This window comes from Callospermophilus lateralis, chromosome 13, assembly GCF_048772815.1.
Source record: "Callospermophilus lateralis isolate mCalLat2 chromosome 13, mCalLat2.hap1, whole genome shotgun sequence".
NCBI lineage: Eukaryota > Metazoa > Chordata > Mammalia > Rodentia > Sciuridae > Callospermophilus > Callospermophilus lateralis.
The window spans coordinates 105,993,719-106,009,310 of record NC_135317.1 but is presented as its reverse complement, the minus strand read 5'-3'; the positions used below and the strand labels follow the sequence as shown (position 1 = coordinate 106,009,310).

At 40.2% G+C, this 15,592-nt stretch overlaps 1 protein-coding gene across 1 annotated transcript in view; it reads right to left on the bottom strand.

Moving 5' to 3' along the window:
- The window catches only part of F5 (coagulation factor V), a 64,087-nt gene that overhangs the window by 14,047 nt on the left and 34,448 nt on the right, over positions 1-15,592 (bottom strand). The window contains exons 10-16 of the mRNA XM_076831581.2: positions 15,266-15,477; positions 14,036-14,186; positions 11,820-12,032; positions 8,165-10,646; positions 4,573-4,747; positions 1,898-2,134; positions 684-891 (exon numbers count right to left, since the gene is read on the bottom strand). Coding sequence (XP_076687696.1) covers positions 684-891; positions 1,898-2,134; positions 4,573-4,747; positions 8,165-10,646; positions 11,820-12,032; positions 14,036-14,186; positions 15,266-15,477 — 3,678 coding nt within the window. The remainder of the gene's footprint in view (positions 1-683; positions 892-1,897; positions 2,135-4,572; positions 4,748-8,164; positions 10,647-11,819; positions 12,033-14,035; positions 14,187-15,265; positions 15,478-15,592) is intronic.

The window sequence follows — 15,592 nt, the reverse complement described above, 5'->3', positions numbered from 1 at the left end:
CACCCCATACCTCCATTCTCCAAATTCTCAAAACAGAGCTTATCAGTCTTCGTTGTTTTCTAATTACAGGCCCCTGCCCTTCATTTATTTATTTTTTTAGCTGCCACAAAATCCTAAATTCTGCCTTTCTCTAAAACTGTTTGTAATTCAGTTGGGAATATACAGGCCAAATTCCTGAATGGGTTTCTGGGTGTCCTTCTCCCAGTGTGACCCCTTTCTCGTGCTCTCTTGCCACTCTCCTCTGGCTACCTGTGTCTAGTTTCCTCTCCCTTCATTTCCTTTCTTACAGGTTACTCAGCATGGTGGCTGCCTGACAGCTGCTGGAGCAAGAACATAGGACATTCTTCTTTAGAAAAGACACACAGGGTCATCTCGTCAATGTAGATACTTGCTCTTTTTCCAGGTCACGACTGAAATTGCAGAGTATGTTCCTTCCTTTGCCATGCGTGCTAGTGGCTGAAGTGCACTGGCCTTTACCTGGAGCAGCTCTGTGTGCTCTTGCAGACCTTCTTTGCACTCCCTCACCTGCCCTGTCACCTGCCAGGTGTTCAGGAGCTGAGTTTTGCTGTAACTCCTGGTTCCTCAGAAAATCTAATGTCTAATCTTGTGAAAACCTAAGGGCAGGAATCACTGTGACCCAGTGTGATTAATTCAGAGATCAGATTCAAGTCAGAGGACCATACCATGAAACTCATGGGAGTTTTTTACTTCTGAAGATTCACGTCTCTGAGACCCTTTGGACTTTTCATAGTACCAGCTCTTCTTTTCATCAAAGACCATAAAGAGTAAGACAAATTCTCTCATGTCCATGGGCATGTTGCTCTCCTTGTGAAGTGTTCCTTTACGGCAGATCAGAAGGGGACCTATCAGGCCAGAGTGGACATCTTTTTCCTGGAAGAGAGGAATATCAAAAGGCACAGTTCACCTGTGCTCAGGATTGCCTTCACTCTTTTGGGGGCAACTAATCATATTGAAAAGGAAATCTCTTCTTAAAGTCTCTGAATTTAAAAATTATTAATCATCAGCTTAATAAACCTGGAGACTTTTCACTTAATTCTGTTGCATTCCTCTGATTATATTTTTTATCCCAGTAATGATGATAATAATGTCATTGATAATACAATGGGTACTAGATTTGAACATCTGTACTATATTAAATAGTTGGCCTGTAGGATATCATTTAATCCTGACAACTGTCTTCTATGATAATAAATATAACCTCATTCATTGAACAAATATTTATCAAGTGCTACATATTATTATCTCATTTTTAATTTTGGAAACTGAGACTGAGAGGTCAAGTAATTTCTTAGGGTTGCACAGTGATAGAGTAGGAATGTAAATCTAAGTTTAGGACTTAGGGATGTAGTTCAGTGGAAGAATATGTGCGTAGCATGTTCTGGGCTTGACCCCCAGGACCACACACATACATACACACACACATACACAACCTAAGTTTGTGCTCTTTCCACTGTGCCTCAAATGAAGAAATCTTTTAAAAAAATTATCTGAAAAATTTGTATATATTTATCATGAACAACATATTGTCTGGGATTATATGTACACTGTGAAATGATAAATGAAGGAGTCCCAATCTTTCAGTCCTTTTATAAAGAGCAGAACACTGCTGCAGTAAAAGGCTCTAGAAAATTGCAAATAAACACTTTTTCTGTAGACTCAGGCACTCTAATGGGGGCCGGCCATTTAAATAATCCTCCATCCTGTTCACGGAATCAATGTTTCTCACTCCCTTTTATGGTAGCTGTGGATGGCTGACACACCCTTCCACGTCCTCATGCAAAGGCAGACTTTTAAGACAGAAATCCAATATTCTTGCACATAACAGAGTCAGACTGGAAGGCTGGGGATGGTGACAGCCTTGGATGGAAGGACCTACCGGGTTCACCGCAGAGTAGTAGGCCCAGGCCCGACAGGCGGAGCCAGGGCTCTCCGGCCCTGACCGCTCGGTAGCATGCCACACATATGTGTAGCTGCAGTTTGGCTGAATAGCATTATCCTTCTTGAACCACTCAGGAGAGTCATCTTCATAAGTCTTTCCTTCTGATGATTTGTCATAGGAGAGTCCATGGGCATGAAGAGAATATGGTCTGGATGCTAAGTTTTTAAAACGTACCTATGAACAATCCACAAATATACTTAAGCTTAACAAAAATCCAAACCAAAAAATTGTCAGCGTGATAGGTCAAGTTAGACAGTTATGAGATCAGAGCACTTACAATGGCGAAGTACTTTACTTATAATATTTCATCTACTTCCACAATCATCCCGTGAGATAGGACTCAAATAATTTACCCAGAAACACCAAAACATGAATTCTCAGGCCCAAGGCCGCAGTGTTGACATTATCAACAAATGAAATGATAGAGATAAGTTTTAGGGATCTGAAGGCAAATGAGGCCCTTGCTTGTGACAGGCTTTCAAACTACTGAAGGAGAGAGGCATACACATGTGAACCCAAGCCACAAGTCTGAGACAGCAGGTGCTGTAGTGCTCCTTTTCTCAGAGGGAGAAAGAGGAGAAAGACATTTCAGGCTCCCAGAAGAGCACAAACAGGCCTGTGAGGAGGGGGCCGTGAGGGACGAGTTTGGGGAACAGCAAGCATCTGAGTATGGCTTAAGTGCATGGCGGACAGTGGGATCTTTTGGAAAATGAGGCTCAAAGAGGACCAGTAGGACTGGATAATGGAGGGTCTTAAATACCACATGGGGAATCTTAGTGCCCCAGCACCATCTCTCAGCCTGTTCCTTCCATAGTTTCTCGTGACTAAAATCCCCCTAATCTTGAGAGAAGAGTATTGCCTCCTGTGTCTTCATGGAACAACTAGAGTAGTTAAGATCCTTGCATTCTGCTATGGTTTGGATCCTGAAGTTCCCCGAAGGTTGTGTGTTGAGGGCTTGGTCAGTGTCCTGTGGCATAGTTGGCAGGTGGTAGAGTAGTTAGGAGGTAGGAACCAGCAGAAAGGAGAGTAGGTCACTGAGGTGTTCCCCTGAAAAGGATATTGGGACCCTGGCCCCAACCCTTCTCTCTGCTTTCCAGCTGCCATAAAGTGAGCAGCTCTGCTCTTCCATGAGCTCCTGCCATGTTCTGCTCACTTCAGACCCAAAAGCAATGGAACCAAGCAACCCAGGACTGCATCTTCAAATCATGAGCCAAAATAAATCTTTCCTTTTTAAAGTTGTTTCTCTCAGGTATTTTGTCACAGTGACAGAAAGCTGATTAATACATATTCCTGTTCTCCGATGTGCATTTTTAAAAAAGAGCAAATAGTCACTGAAAATTTGGTAAATGCTTAAATAGATATAAAAAGGTTATATTTCTGGATCTAAAATAGATTATTTTAGACTTAGGGCTCTTTCTTCTTTCTCTTCTTCTTCTTCTTCTTTTTCATCATCATCATCATCATTATTTTGAGAGAGGTTAGGAAGGATGTGGGAGATAAACTTCGTTATAAAAGCTATTGGCGAGGAGAGGCATACACACAGGAACCCAAGCTACAAGTCTGAGACAGCAGGTGCTATAGACAAAGCATGAATGGGTTTAACTGGGAATGCCCTGGAGAAGCAGCTGATTGGTTGAATGTTCAGGAGAGGTTGGAAGAATTAAAGAATTAAAGGCAGGTAGCTGGATACAGGATTTTAAAAGAAATGACCAGAATGGGGAAGATACTTTGGGAACTTGCTTCCTTCTGAAGGCTCAGAGACATATTTACTTCCCTTACTGGTTTTCTTTAACTTCACTCTATTTTCTTTTAAGAAAACACCATGAGATTATTATTAATTGCCTCTGCCACCTCTGCTATAGCTGTGAAACTCAGTTGAACTGTTCCTGAATATGTTGTTAGTTTGCTATGCTAGCTTCACATAGGTTAGCTTTAGATAGATAGAAATTATAGGGTAACAATGAAATGTTACTCAGCCATAAAAATATGAATGAAGTTGTAGCATTTGCTGGTAAATGTATAGAACTGGAGACTATCATACTAAGTTAAATAAGCCAATCCCAAAAAAACAAAGGTCAAATATTTTCTCTGATATGCAGATGCTAATACACAATGAGGGGGAATAGAAGTTCATTGGATTAAACAAAGGGGAATGAAGGGAAGGGAGGAGGAATGGGAACAGAAAAGACAGTAGAATGACTCAGACATAATTTTCCTATGTTCATATATGAATACACGATCACTGAAACTCCACATCATTTATAACCACAAAAATGGGATCCTAATAGAATAAGTTATACATACTCCACATATGTACAATATGTCAAAATATACTCTACTGACATGTATATCTTAAAAAAAGAAATAAAAAGCAAGAAAAAACCAAGAAATTAATGTGATATCCTCCAAATTATACTATTTTCAGCATTAATTTTTTTTCTTAAAGTTTGTCAAATGGCTTAGCAAGTAGTCTTTGAAAAGAAAATGTGATTATTTGTTAATCTTGGAGAATAAATCACAATAATAGCTCATTCACCACCTTCACCTTTACAACCTCTGATGCTTGTGGAAATTCCTCTGATGATCTTAGTAGAGCTCAAAAGTTGACTTACTTGAATGACATCATCCACTTCAGCTCTAATAATAGGACCAAGAATGCCAAGATGCTCCTCATACTCCCCCTGAGGGTCACGTTTGGTAAAAGTGCTATCAAGATACTTTCGAAAAACTACTTTCTTATATGTGGTGTCCTCTCGAATGTCGTCAGTGTCGTCATTGTCCATTTCACTGAAATGATAACAATAGTATTTATTTAAAAGAAGAGATTAAAGATGTTAAAAAGAATTTAGGAAATTATTTCTGAATGTGATATCTGGCACAGAGAGTCTTTAATAAATGCTTGATGGATGAATTAATAAATAAAAATGCAGGCCATTTAATATTTTCTAGCTTCCAACTCATATGTCATTTCTTAGGTAAGTCTTCCTAAGATTCTTTGGAATACATCAAGTCTTTCAAGTAATTCCTCATATTTCTATTTATAGAAACCTGGATGAATCTGAGTAAAAAATGACAGTCCCCAAATGTTATATGTACAGTGTTACTATATTATTACAGTAAATACAATAGACTCCTATAGTATTTCTATAATATATGTAGTAAATTATGTATGATTTATTAATGAGATTTTTTTATCAAATACTTAAGTAGATACACAAATATAAGTACATATTAACATAGATTTTAATTTCAAAGGCAAACAAGGTCATTCACCAAGCAGTGTCAGAAGCAGAACTTGGGCTGTCAAGTGACAATGGGCAGCTGAGTTAGAAGGTCACCTCTGTGGAAGGGCCTGGGTGGACAATTGTTTTGTACCCTGAAAGCATCTACTCTCTGAAGCTGCTTTTGCTAAATGCATTACTACGAAGCTTTTTGGCATTGGTCTGGGCAAAGATAGTTTTGGCTATGACTCCATAAAAAGGTAACAAAAGCAAAATAGACAAATGGGATTTTATTAAACTAAAAATGTGCATGACAAAGGAAACAATCATCAACAGACTTAAGAGGCAATCTGTGGAATAGGAGATAATGAAAACCCAAATAATCTGAATGAAAATGAGCAAAGGACCTGAATATGTTTTTCTCAAAAGGAGAAATACAAATGGGCCAACAGGCATATGACAAATGCTAAACGTTAGGAATAATCAAAGAAATTCAAATTAAAACCATAGTGAGATTTCACTTTATATCTGTTAGGATGTCTTTTATAAAAAAGACAAGAGGTAAGTGTGGACAAGGACATAGAAAAAAGGGAACCCTGAACACTGTTGGTACAGGACATGGTTAAATTAGTTGGTACAGATAGAGTTAAATTAGTTTACAGCCATATGAAAAGCAGTATAGCAGTTCCTCAGAAAATTAAAAATAGAACTACTCCATGCCCAGCAGTGCTACTTCTAGGCATGTATCCAAAGAAAATGAAGAGAGACCCCTGCACTCCACATTCACTGAGTCACTGTCCACAACAGCCAGGATGTGGAGTGAACCTAATTGCCCATCAGTGGGTGAATGGACAAAGACAACATGGCATATATCCACAATGGAGCACCATAAACTTTAAAAAGTAGGAAATTATGTATTTTCAACAACATGGATGAATCTGGAGGGCATTGTGTAAAATGAAATAAGCCAGCACAGAACACAAATACCATATGATCTCAATTATATAAGGAATCTAAAAACATTAAACTAGAGAATAGAATGGTAGTTATCAGAGACTTTGAAGAAGGAAAGATGTTGGTCAAAAGATACACAATTTCGTTTGTTGGGGAGAATACTTTCATTTCAGGAGGTCTATTGCACAACATGGTGACTGTGGTTAATAACAGTGTAGTGTACTCTTAAAAATCACTAAGAGTAGATTTTAAATATCCTCATCACAAAAAGTAAGTATGTGAGGTATTGCAAAAGTAAATTAGCCAGACTGAGATATTTCAAATTTACATATATAGAGAAACATCATGTCCTATACCTTTAAATATATACAAACAACAAAAAACTGTGGCACAGCACATCTTATGGAACACTACTCAGCAATAGCATGAACTACCGATGCATGCAAAAACCTGGATGAATCTCTGGAGAATTACGCTGAGTGGAAAATGGCAGTCTCCAAAAGTTATATATCGCATTTATGTAATATTCTTGAAATGACAAAAAAATTACAGAATAGAGTCCAGCGTAGAATTGTCAGCAGACAGGAGGTGATGGGAAGGAACTAGACATTACTACAAAAAAGGCAGCCAGAGGAATACTGAAGCGATGGAATGTTCTACATCCTCACAGTATTGATGTCCGTATACTGATTGTGATGGGAGATTATAGTTTTGCAAGATATCACCACTGGGAAAAACAGGGAAATGATATAAGGACTCTCTGTATTGTTTCTCGTAACTACATATGAATCTACAATCATCACATAAAACGTTTAATTAAAAATGTACATTCAGGTCATTATTCTCCGTGTATTTTCATCAGCTCAGTCTGGGGCCAGTAGATGTCAAATTTTCCCACTGATCCTCAGATCTCCCAAGCCTAAGGAAATAAGTCAAAAGCTCGTCTGTCAAGCCCATCATATTTGTCATATTCCATAACCATCAACATAAAATCTTACTCTGCCTTCTTTCCAGTATTTTTCCCCTTAGCCATACAACTCTGAGCATAGAACTTAATCTCAAAGAACACACAGAGTAGGCAAAACAACTTTGCCGTAAAAGCAGGTTGTAGGCCTTGAGTGGGACCCACGATCTTGAAGGAGCCGATTCCTTCCCTTTCCACTCTGCACAGATCCTGAGAGTTATCCCCTCAGGGTCTCCCTCAGAACGCCTCCGACAACTGGTTGTTTCCATGGAGTAATGGGTGCTGCCTTTCAGTAGGAAGTCATGGGGAAAGTATTTTAAACGGAGTTCTAATGTGGAGATGTCAGGCATCAGATTAATAGGCGAATGTTCCTAAGTCATACTATATATTGTGTTTACAGACTCTAATTACACTTTGGATTTAATTAGGGTAACAGGTAGCTTTGTAAGAGTCATGAACTACTTCCAGACAGTTTATGCACAGTCACCCTGTGGTATCCCTGAGAATCTGTAGTTGAATAAGCCTTGCTCCTTTCCTCCTCTCTCTTCTCTCTTTGTATCTTCATCCCAGAATATAGAGCCCAGCCCAATATGGCTTTCTACCCTAAGCAATACTGAATTGAAAACGATCTTTTAAGAAAGTGCATGGATCCTTTATAAACTCTGTGTTGTAAACAAGTAAATGAGAAAGGAGATTTCTGCATCAGAACTTGGATTTGAAGCCAACTTCAATTAAATCATAATGATTAGCTGATAGCTATGAATAGATGAAACTGCACTGGAGCAAGAAGAGGGGGTAAGAACACGTATGGTAAGAGAAGAGGAGACAGGATGAGGCTTATTTACCTCTAGAATATCATAGACATCCCACAGTGACTGTTCTAATATTGTCCAGGTAATATCTAAAGTAGAGAAACTAATTTTGGATTGATACAGAAAATATTACAAAATATTGATAAATGTCATTTGCCCAAAATTATCTACCCACACTACTGGAGCTCCTTTTTTTTTTTTTTTAAATCAGTAGTTAAAGAGAGAGAATATAGAAGGAGAAAACTAGACAAACCTTTGTGCAAATTTTGAATAATCCCAGGATATTTCTTCAGCAGCAATATAATAATATTTTCTGTTTCCATTGTTGCTGCGGAGGTACCATGCTGCAATGCTGTCAGGGTTTCTGGAAGAGTTGATGTCTGTCCTAGTATCAGTTTGGTAAGGGTCATCATAGGCGACATACTCCACTTCAACATAGTCGTCTTCGCTGCTTTGGACTTCCCTCCTTGGAATGATCTCAATGTAATCTCCATCATCTCCACTAAGGCCCACTACAACCAGTGGATTAAATTCTTCAGATACAAAAGCATCACTGAGTGTTGGAGATGGCAGAGGAGATGGCATGTGCACAGAGTCTGGATAAGGAAAGGTCTGACTGAATTCTGAAAGAGGCAACAACTGGTTAGACTCAGAAGGGTAAGCTGTATGATCAAGATCTGGAGGAGGCAGTGTTGGACTGAGTTTAGGAAGATGGATTGTCTGACCCAGGTCTGGAGAGAGAGTCACCTGGCTGAGGCCTGGGGAAAGGGGCATCTGACCCCCATCTGGGTCCAGATTTATCTGACCAAGTTCTGGTGAGAGAGTTATCTGATCCTCATCTGGGTCCAGGTTTGTCTGACCAAGTTCTGGAGAAAGGGCCACCTGACCCCCATATGGGTCCAAGTTTGTCTGACCAAGTTCTGGTGAGAGGGTCATTCCATCCAGATCTGGATCCAGATTTATCTGACCAAGTTCTGGTGAGAGAGTTATCTGACCCTCATCTGGGTCCAGGCTTGTCTGACCAAGTTCTTGAGAGAGGGTCCTCTGGCCTAGGTCTAGGGAGGGTGTTGTCTGGCTGAGGTCTGGGGAAGGGGGCATCTGATAAAGGACTGGAGGTACAGCTGTTTGGCTGAGGTCTGGGGAAGGGGTTGTCTGGCTGAGGTCTGGGGAGGAGGAGGTCATCTGACCTTGGTCTGAATAGAGGAATGGGTAATTGGGATCTGGAGAGAGAGTTGTGTGCCAGCCTTCAGGTTCCAATGAAGGGGACATGTGACCCATGTCAGCAGGGTGGAACTCAGGGCTCAGGTCATAATCGAGCATCTGGCTGAGCTCTGGAGGAGAGGACCTGTGACTGGGGTCTGCAGCAGAGTGTGTTCCATCAGGGTCTTGGATAGGAAATGTGTGATAGTGCTCTTCTGGGGTCACTGTCTGAGAAAGATCTGGATGGTAGCTTGTCTGGCTAGTATTGCTTGGAGTGTTTTGATTATGGTCAAGAAGTGAGACTGTCCAGCCAAAATTGACAGATGTGGATGTCTGATTAAGTTCTTCAAGAAGAGATGTTTCATTGGATTTTTGGGGTAACAATGAATGATCAAATATCCTTTCTGAAAATGTGTTGTAGGACTTTCCTCTTAGAGGATTAAATCCTCTTGGAGAGAGAGGAACATGGTATCCAAGCTTCTCTTCCTTTTTCTTTTTTCGTGTTCTGATGAGAAATGGTCTTTTCTTCAGCCCACTATTTCCTCCATCCTGTCTGGTCTGTAAGGATTTATGTTTAACTCCAGGAAACCTTGGGTGGTCACTGGGCTGGTTAGGTTTGTCTGTAGGAGAGCTGCTTCCTCCCCACACCCCTGAGACATTCTGGGGGTTGTTTGGCAGCTTACTAACAGCCACATCTTCATCAGTGTCTTGGATTATTTCATAGCTACCCTTTTCAGAAACCAAATGCCATTTCCCATTCAAAGTCTTGGATGGATTCTTTTGTTTTAAGAGTAAGGGCTCACCAGGAAGTTCCTTCCAGGGTTTCCTTTTGGAAGAAGTGTTGCCATGGTTTAAATGCCTCCCAAATTTGTAGGCTGGTAATTTCATCCAGGAGAACCTGTGCTGTGCTACTCGGTCTCTCTCTGGACTTCTCAGTCCTTTTGCCCCAGGTGGAAGCAGGCTTATCCCTGTGACATCTGACTGCAGAGGATCCTCTAGGGGGTCTTCAGAATATGGGCTGGAATGCTCTGTCATGGAAGGGTTGATAACTGAGTTCTCACCTAAGCCAACAAGGTAACCCCTCGGAGGATCAACTCTTGTGGCTCCTGGGTGAGGAAGGGTTTTCTGAGGTTCTGTGAGGTTATTAGCTATGAGTCTACTAATGTTACTTGGGGAAGAAGAATTTGAGTCAATAGCTGTATCTCTACTTGGGAAAATGAACTCGGAGCTGTCCTCCAGAGCAAGGGCAGTAAGGTTGAACTCATCCTCTTCCTGATTCAATGATGAGTTTCTGAATGACCTGATTCCAAATTCTGAAGCCAGTTTATCCTGATAATCATAGTCAGGGTTGTCTTCTTCTTGTTCATTTTCTGAAGAATCATGCATTTTGCGCGTACCCATGACTGTAGGTGCTATAGGTTCATAGAAATCATATGAGTCGTCGTCATCATTCCGGATACATTTAACATCCCTGAATCTCAGCTTGAGGTTTTTGCTTCTTGCATTGGAGTTCATGGTAGTTAGCATCCAAGTTCCTTTAGAAGAGAGAGAGAAGAGACGGCTGAAGGTGCAGGAAAAGATATTAAAACACCAGGATTCACTGCAGCAAGTTCTTTCTAGTGAACTTTAGCTAGGAATGCTTCAGTGTGGTTGATGGACCACTGCCAGTCTGTGAACTGGATTATTGGTCATGATAACATAGGAAATAAACCGAGAATAGCATATTTAGAAAGAATGTTAAAGCAATTTAACATTGCCGTGGCATCCAAGGACATGATATATGTACTTATCTTGTTTAACAGAATATAGACTAAAAAATATTAGTGGAGATTAGGGAGGGAAAAAAATCTCTTCAGCACAGATATTGCTAGAGTCACTATTTGAGAATATATTAACAAAGGGGTGGACCAAGAATAAAATGGATTTGAATATCATTAACATCCTGTTAGCTCTGCATTTTGTTTAAGAGTTGGAGTTAGGGGGTGATGATGAGGTCTACTCCAACAAACAAGGCATATTTAGGCATCTCTAATAAATCATTTGGGTGGGGCCAGGGCAAATTTGAGTCTCTGAAGTGGCACAAATTGCTGACACACGTGAGATTTCCTGGATGTCTCCAACAGTCATGACTTGTGGAGTGCCAGGGGCGTGGTGCATACAACAACCCATGGCTGATGTGGCTTTATAGAGCGTTATTACACTGTCTTTCAGATGAATAATTTGAAGTTCAGGAAGGCCAAATAACTTGTCCAAGGTTATAAAAGATGGAGTGGCACAGCAGGATTGGAAGTCAGGTCTAACATATCAATGCTGTCCCAAGGCAGCCTTGAAAGCACTGTATCTGATAACTGTTGACCCTGGGCAGCATGGCAGTCTTAAAAAGTTGATAAGTGCATTTTGATAAAAGGAAATGCTCCTCTGAGGCTGAAATATTTGTGCTTCTTCCTCAGGGTTAGGCTATATCCTTTTGCTGTGGTGTGTCTTTACTTCCCACTTGGCCCAGAGATTGTATCAATGAAACCCAAATGAAAGGACTGAACCTATTTAAGTCATTAACTTCCCAGATAGAAACTGAAGAAGCAGTGGAAGGATAGCCTGCAGAGGTCAGGGAAATGGACCCCCCAGTGGTGGTCATATAGGGAGCTTCGGCAGATCTTACCAGAGATCCAAAGTCAGCTTTCTCTCCAAGGGTCCACGCTCTTACTCACCAACATTATCCATTGTGACAGTCACCGATTCTCCGCGCATAGGGAAGAGGGTCAAGGTATCCTCATGCCTTTTTCCATAGATGAATGAGTGACCAGTGAAATGAATGGTCAGAATATCATCCTGGGTCCCCACACTGCAGAAGTGCCACTGGACAGTGTCATCAAAGCAGAATCCTAGAGTAGGTATGCTTTCAGGCACATAACCATTGATAGCTGAAAGAGTGAGGGCTATTAGAACTCCCAAAGGGCAGGCATCTCATTCTGTTTAAGTCCAGCATTCATCTGGTTGTGTCAAAGCAGTGGTCATTCAAGATAACATTTCCCAGGTCTAATGTGGCTAGAAGGTCAAATGCAGACTTCCCCAGGGGAGCTTACTCTAAGTTAGCTAAGTGAGTGATGTCAGGACAAAGACAATGTCTTTCATTCATTTTTCAAATGTATAGTAGATATTTTATGTACTGTGCTTGGTCTTGGAGGTCAATTTAGAATACTGTCCAGGATAATTCTACCTAGGATAACAATATAAGAAATTCATCTTCTTGAAATATGGGTCATTGAGTAAAAATGAATGTCCCCCTAAAAGAGTCTGTTCAGCATATTTTGTCATTCTTATTGTCATCTAATCTCATCTGTATAAGTTACAATTTTCATTCAAGTATTGAGTTAATAATTTTCTGCTTTATGCAACATCTTTTTTTCTTAAGTACTAAGCATGGTAATCAAATCAAAGATCTATTTCTATGAATAGAGGACATACATCTGCTTAGATTGTTACTATACTTATAGTACTGGCACAATGCCTGACAGTGGTCAAACTTTCAAGTGGGCACTTAACACATACATGTTGAACCACTGACATATATGTTATTAGTTTGTACCCTGTTTTAGATAGTTGTGTATGGTCCATAGCTACACTGTCCAATATGGTGGCCTCTGGCTATAGTGGCTATTGGACACTTGAAATGTGGTAGAAAAACATATGCTATAAAAATAAAATATATGCTGGATTTCAAAGACAAAAATCTTATTAATTTTTTATTGATTGTATTTTGAGGTAATAATGTCTAGAATACAGTAGGTTGAATAAAATACATTATTAAAATTAATATCACTTATTTCTCTTTTCCTTCTTATGTGGCTACCAGAAAATTTTAAATTACATATGTAACTCATATGTAATTTTTATTGGATAGAATTGGTCTACATTCACTGCTGAAATGAAATTATGTGAAGAAAGCTGAGAATAACTTCCATTTAGAATGATTTGTCATATTACCTGTCAGTTCTGGTAATCCCCAATTGTCAGTCATTTGGAGCTATGTGAACAGCTCTTGGAGAATTCATCCTCAGAGTCAGAGTATGAGAGAAGGTGACTCTTGACTCTGAGGCACAAAAGAGACCCTGTCTATTGTGGAGAAGTCTGCTTCTAGCTGCCTCAGTGAAAGTTTTCTCAGATTCCCCATGGCGGTGAACTTTGGAAGTGCAGCAAATGGCTGAACCCCAGCTCAGGGAATTCCTTCTGCTCTGAACTTTGTACTGCTCCCTTAAAACCTCTTCATGCATTGCCTTTCCCAGACTTTTGGGTCCCCAGACTCATTTTGCTTTATTTTGACTTGACAATCCAGTTTTGGATTACCTATCTTGTTTCCACCCTGCCCTTAAATAAGGAACATTCACCCTGCACAAGAGTAAAGCTCCCAGATACCACTGAGCAGGGCCTGTAGCATCTTCCCTGCTTCCTTCCTCACTGCCCAGGGCATGTGCACACACATCTTCCCCCACACACATGTGCACACATGCACACACATGCATTCATACATATGCACAGGCACACACACATACAAATACACATTAGGAGTAGTAGACCAAGAATGACTAGTCTTTAACTTCTTGCTTAAAACATAACAAGCCTTGGCTGCAATGACATCATCCCAGGTTTTCTTTTATAAATAAATACAAATTGTAGATTGACACAATACCTTTTTTATTTATTTATTTTTACGTGGTTCTGAAGATTGAACCCAGTGCTTACATAAGCACTCTATCACCCCAGGATTTTGTCACCAATTTCTAGGATTCTGCTTTGAATTTGAAGTAAGGATAAGAGAACTGCTTTTCAGTGCATATATTCACACCCCTGTCTCTGCCTCTAGTCACAGGCTTACTTCCACCACAGGAGTTAGAACCTGATGGACAAAAACAGTGCCCCGACTTACTGCTCATGATGTTGGACTGATAGAACTTGGGGTCGTCACGTTTCACCTCATCAGGATTTTCACAAAATTTGTTGATGTTGTCTTCAATGTACCAGCTCTTGTTCTCATCGAACACTGCAAACACAGCCTGTTGCTCAATGTCTGCTGCTTTCTGGAAGGTGAAAGCGCTGTGTTCAGAGACAAATGTTCCTGCTGACTATCTAGAACACCAAGTTCTTCAGACACCAGAGGGGCGCTGTCTTGGGGACTGCTCAGTTCAAGGCACTGAGAGCCTATTTTGTACCAAGTTTGTCAGAGCTAATAATAAGTTAGTATGCAAACTCAAAGAGCAGAGTCTAAAATTCAGAGACTAAAATATCCCAGAGGAAAAATCGCACTTTCACCATGGCAGCTGCATGTCTACTTACCTCTTAACTGAACACCTTTCAAGTGTGATTGATACATGTGTTCCAAGTAGCAGAGGCCAAAACAGAAGGATTCAGTAGGGAAGGCTCATGCCTCTCCTACCTCTTCCCACCTGCTTAACATATCAGGATCTTCCAAGTATCTATTTCTGATTTTTCCCAGGCATCTATTTTTTCAGTATGCCTTGGGATGGCACCTCTTTTACTGTAACTAAGCCTAAGTGGGAATTTTAGGTTATTGCTTTGAGATATTAATTTTCAGTGAAGATAAACTTGGAAAACCAACTCTGATCACATTCTTCTGTGTAATTAAGTTTCACCAGGGAAAGACCACTGTCTGGTACAGCTTCACTAGAAACGGTGTCTCCAAGTGCACCTGCTTTCATGGAGTCTTTTCTGTCACTCTATTGTGGATCTCTAGAAATGAAAAAAGGTGGGTGCTAAGCTTTCTACTTTACCAGGTGATATATTGCTGAGCTCCCAAGCCTCTCTGTGAAATTTTTAGCAGGGGTATTGCCCATTTGATAAAAGGAAGAAATTAGTAAAAGTTAAGTGACTTCCTCACTAACAAACATGGGGTTTGAAACTAAGACAAAATATGATATCACACTATAAATTTGCCTTGTGCCATCAGAGTCCACATGAAACAGAAAATAAAAAAAATAATAACCAAAATGGTAAATGTCATCACTCACATGCTAAAGAAAATTATCTGGAAATTACTGTTCTGTAGAAGGAAACCCACTTATTTAGCAAGGACATCTAGCTTGTTTCATCCAGAAGAAACTCCCAGAATTTCTGAGGGGTTACCTCACAGACAAAATACCTGTATGCCTCTCTTGTCCAGGGATCTGCTCTTACAAATTAGAAGTAGCCCTATTAGCCCAGAGGCAATGTCCCTTGTAACGTCCACGTTACTGTAGTAAGGTCTTGTTAAGCACTGGGCATCATTTTCTGTGGGTTCATCGAGCTCTAGGATGTTCCACTTGTAAGTATAGGTTTCTCCTGGTTGAACTGCTCTGATCATGGTGTGACTACCTGAAAGAAAGTGCCTTCAGTTTCGTTTGCATATAGAAAATGATTTCATTATAATGAACAAAAAACAGACATTTTAAGTCTCATCAGAACCAATTAATAATGGGGAGGGGGGCGA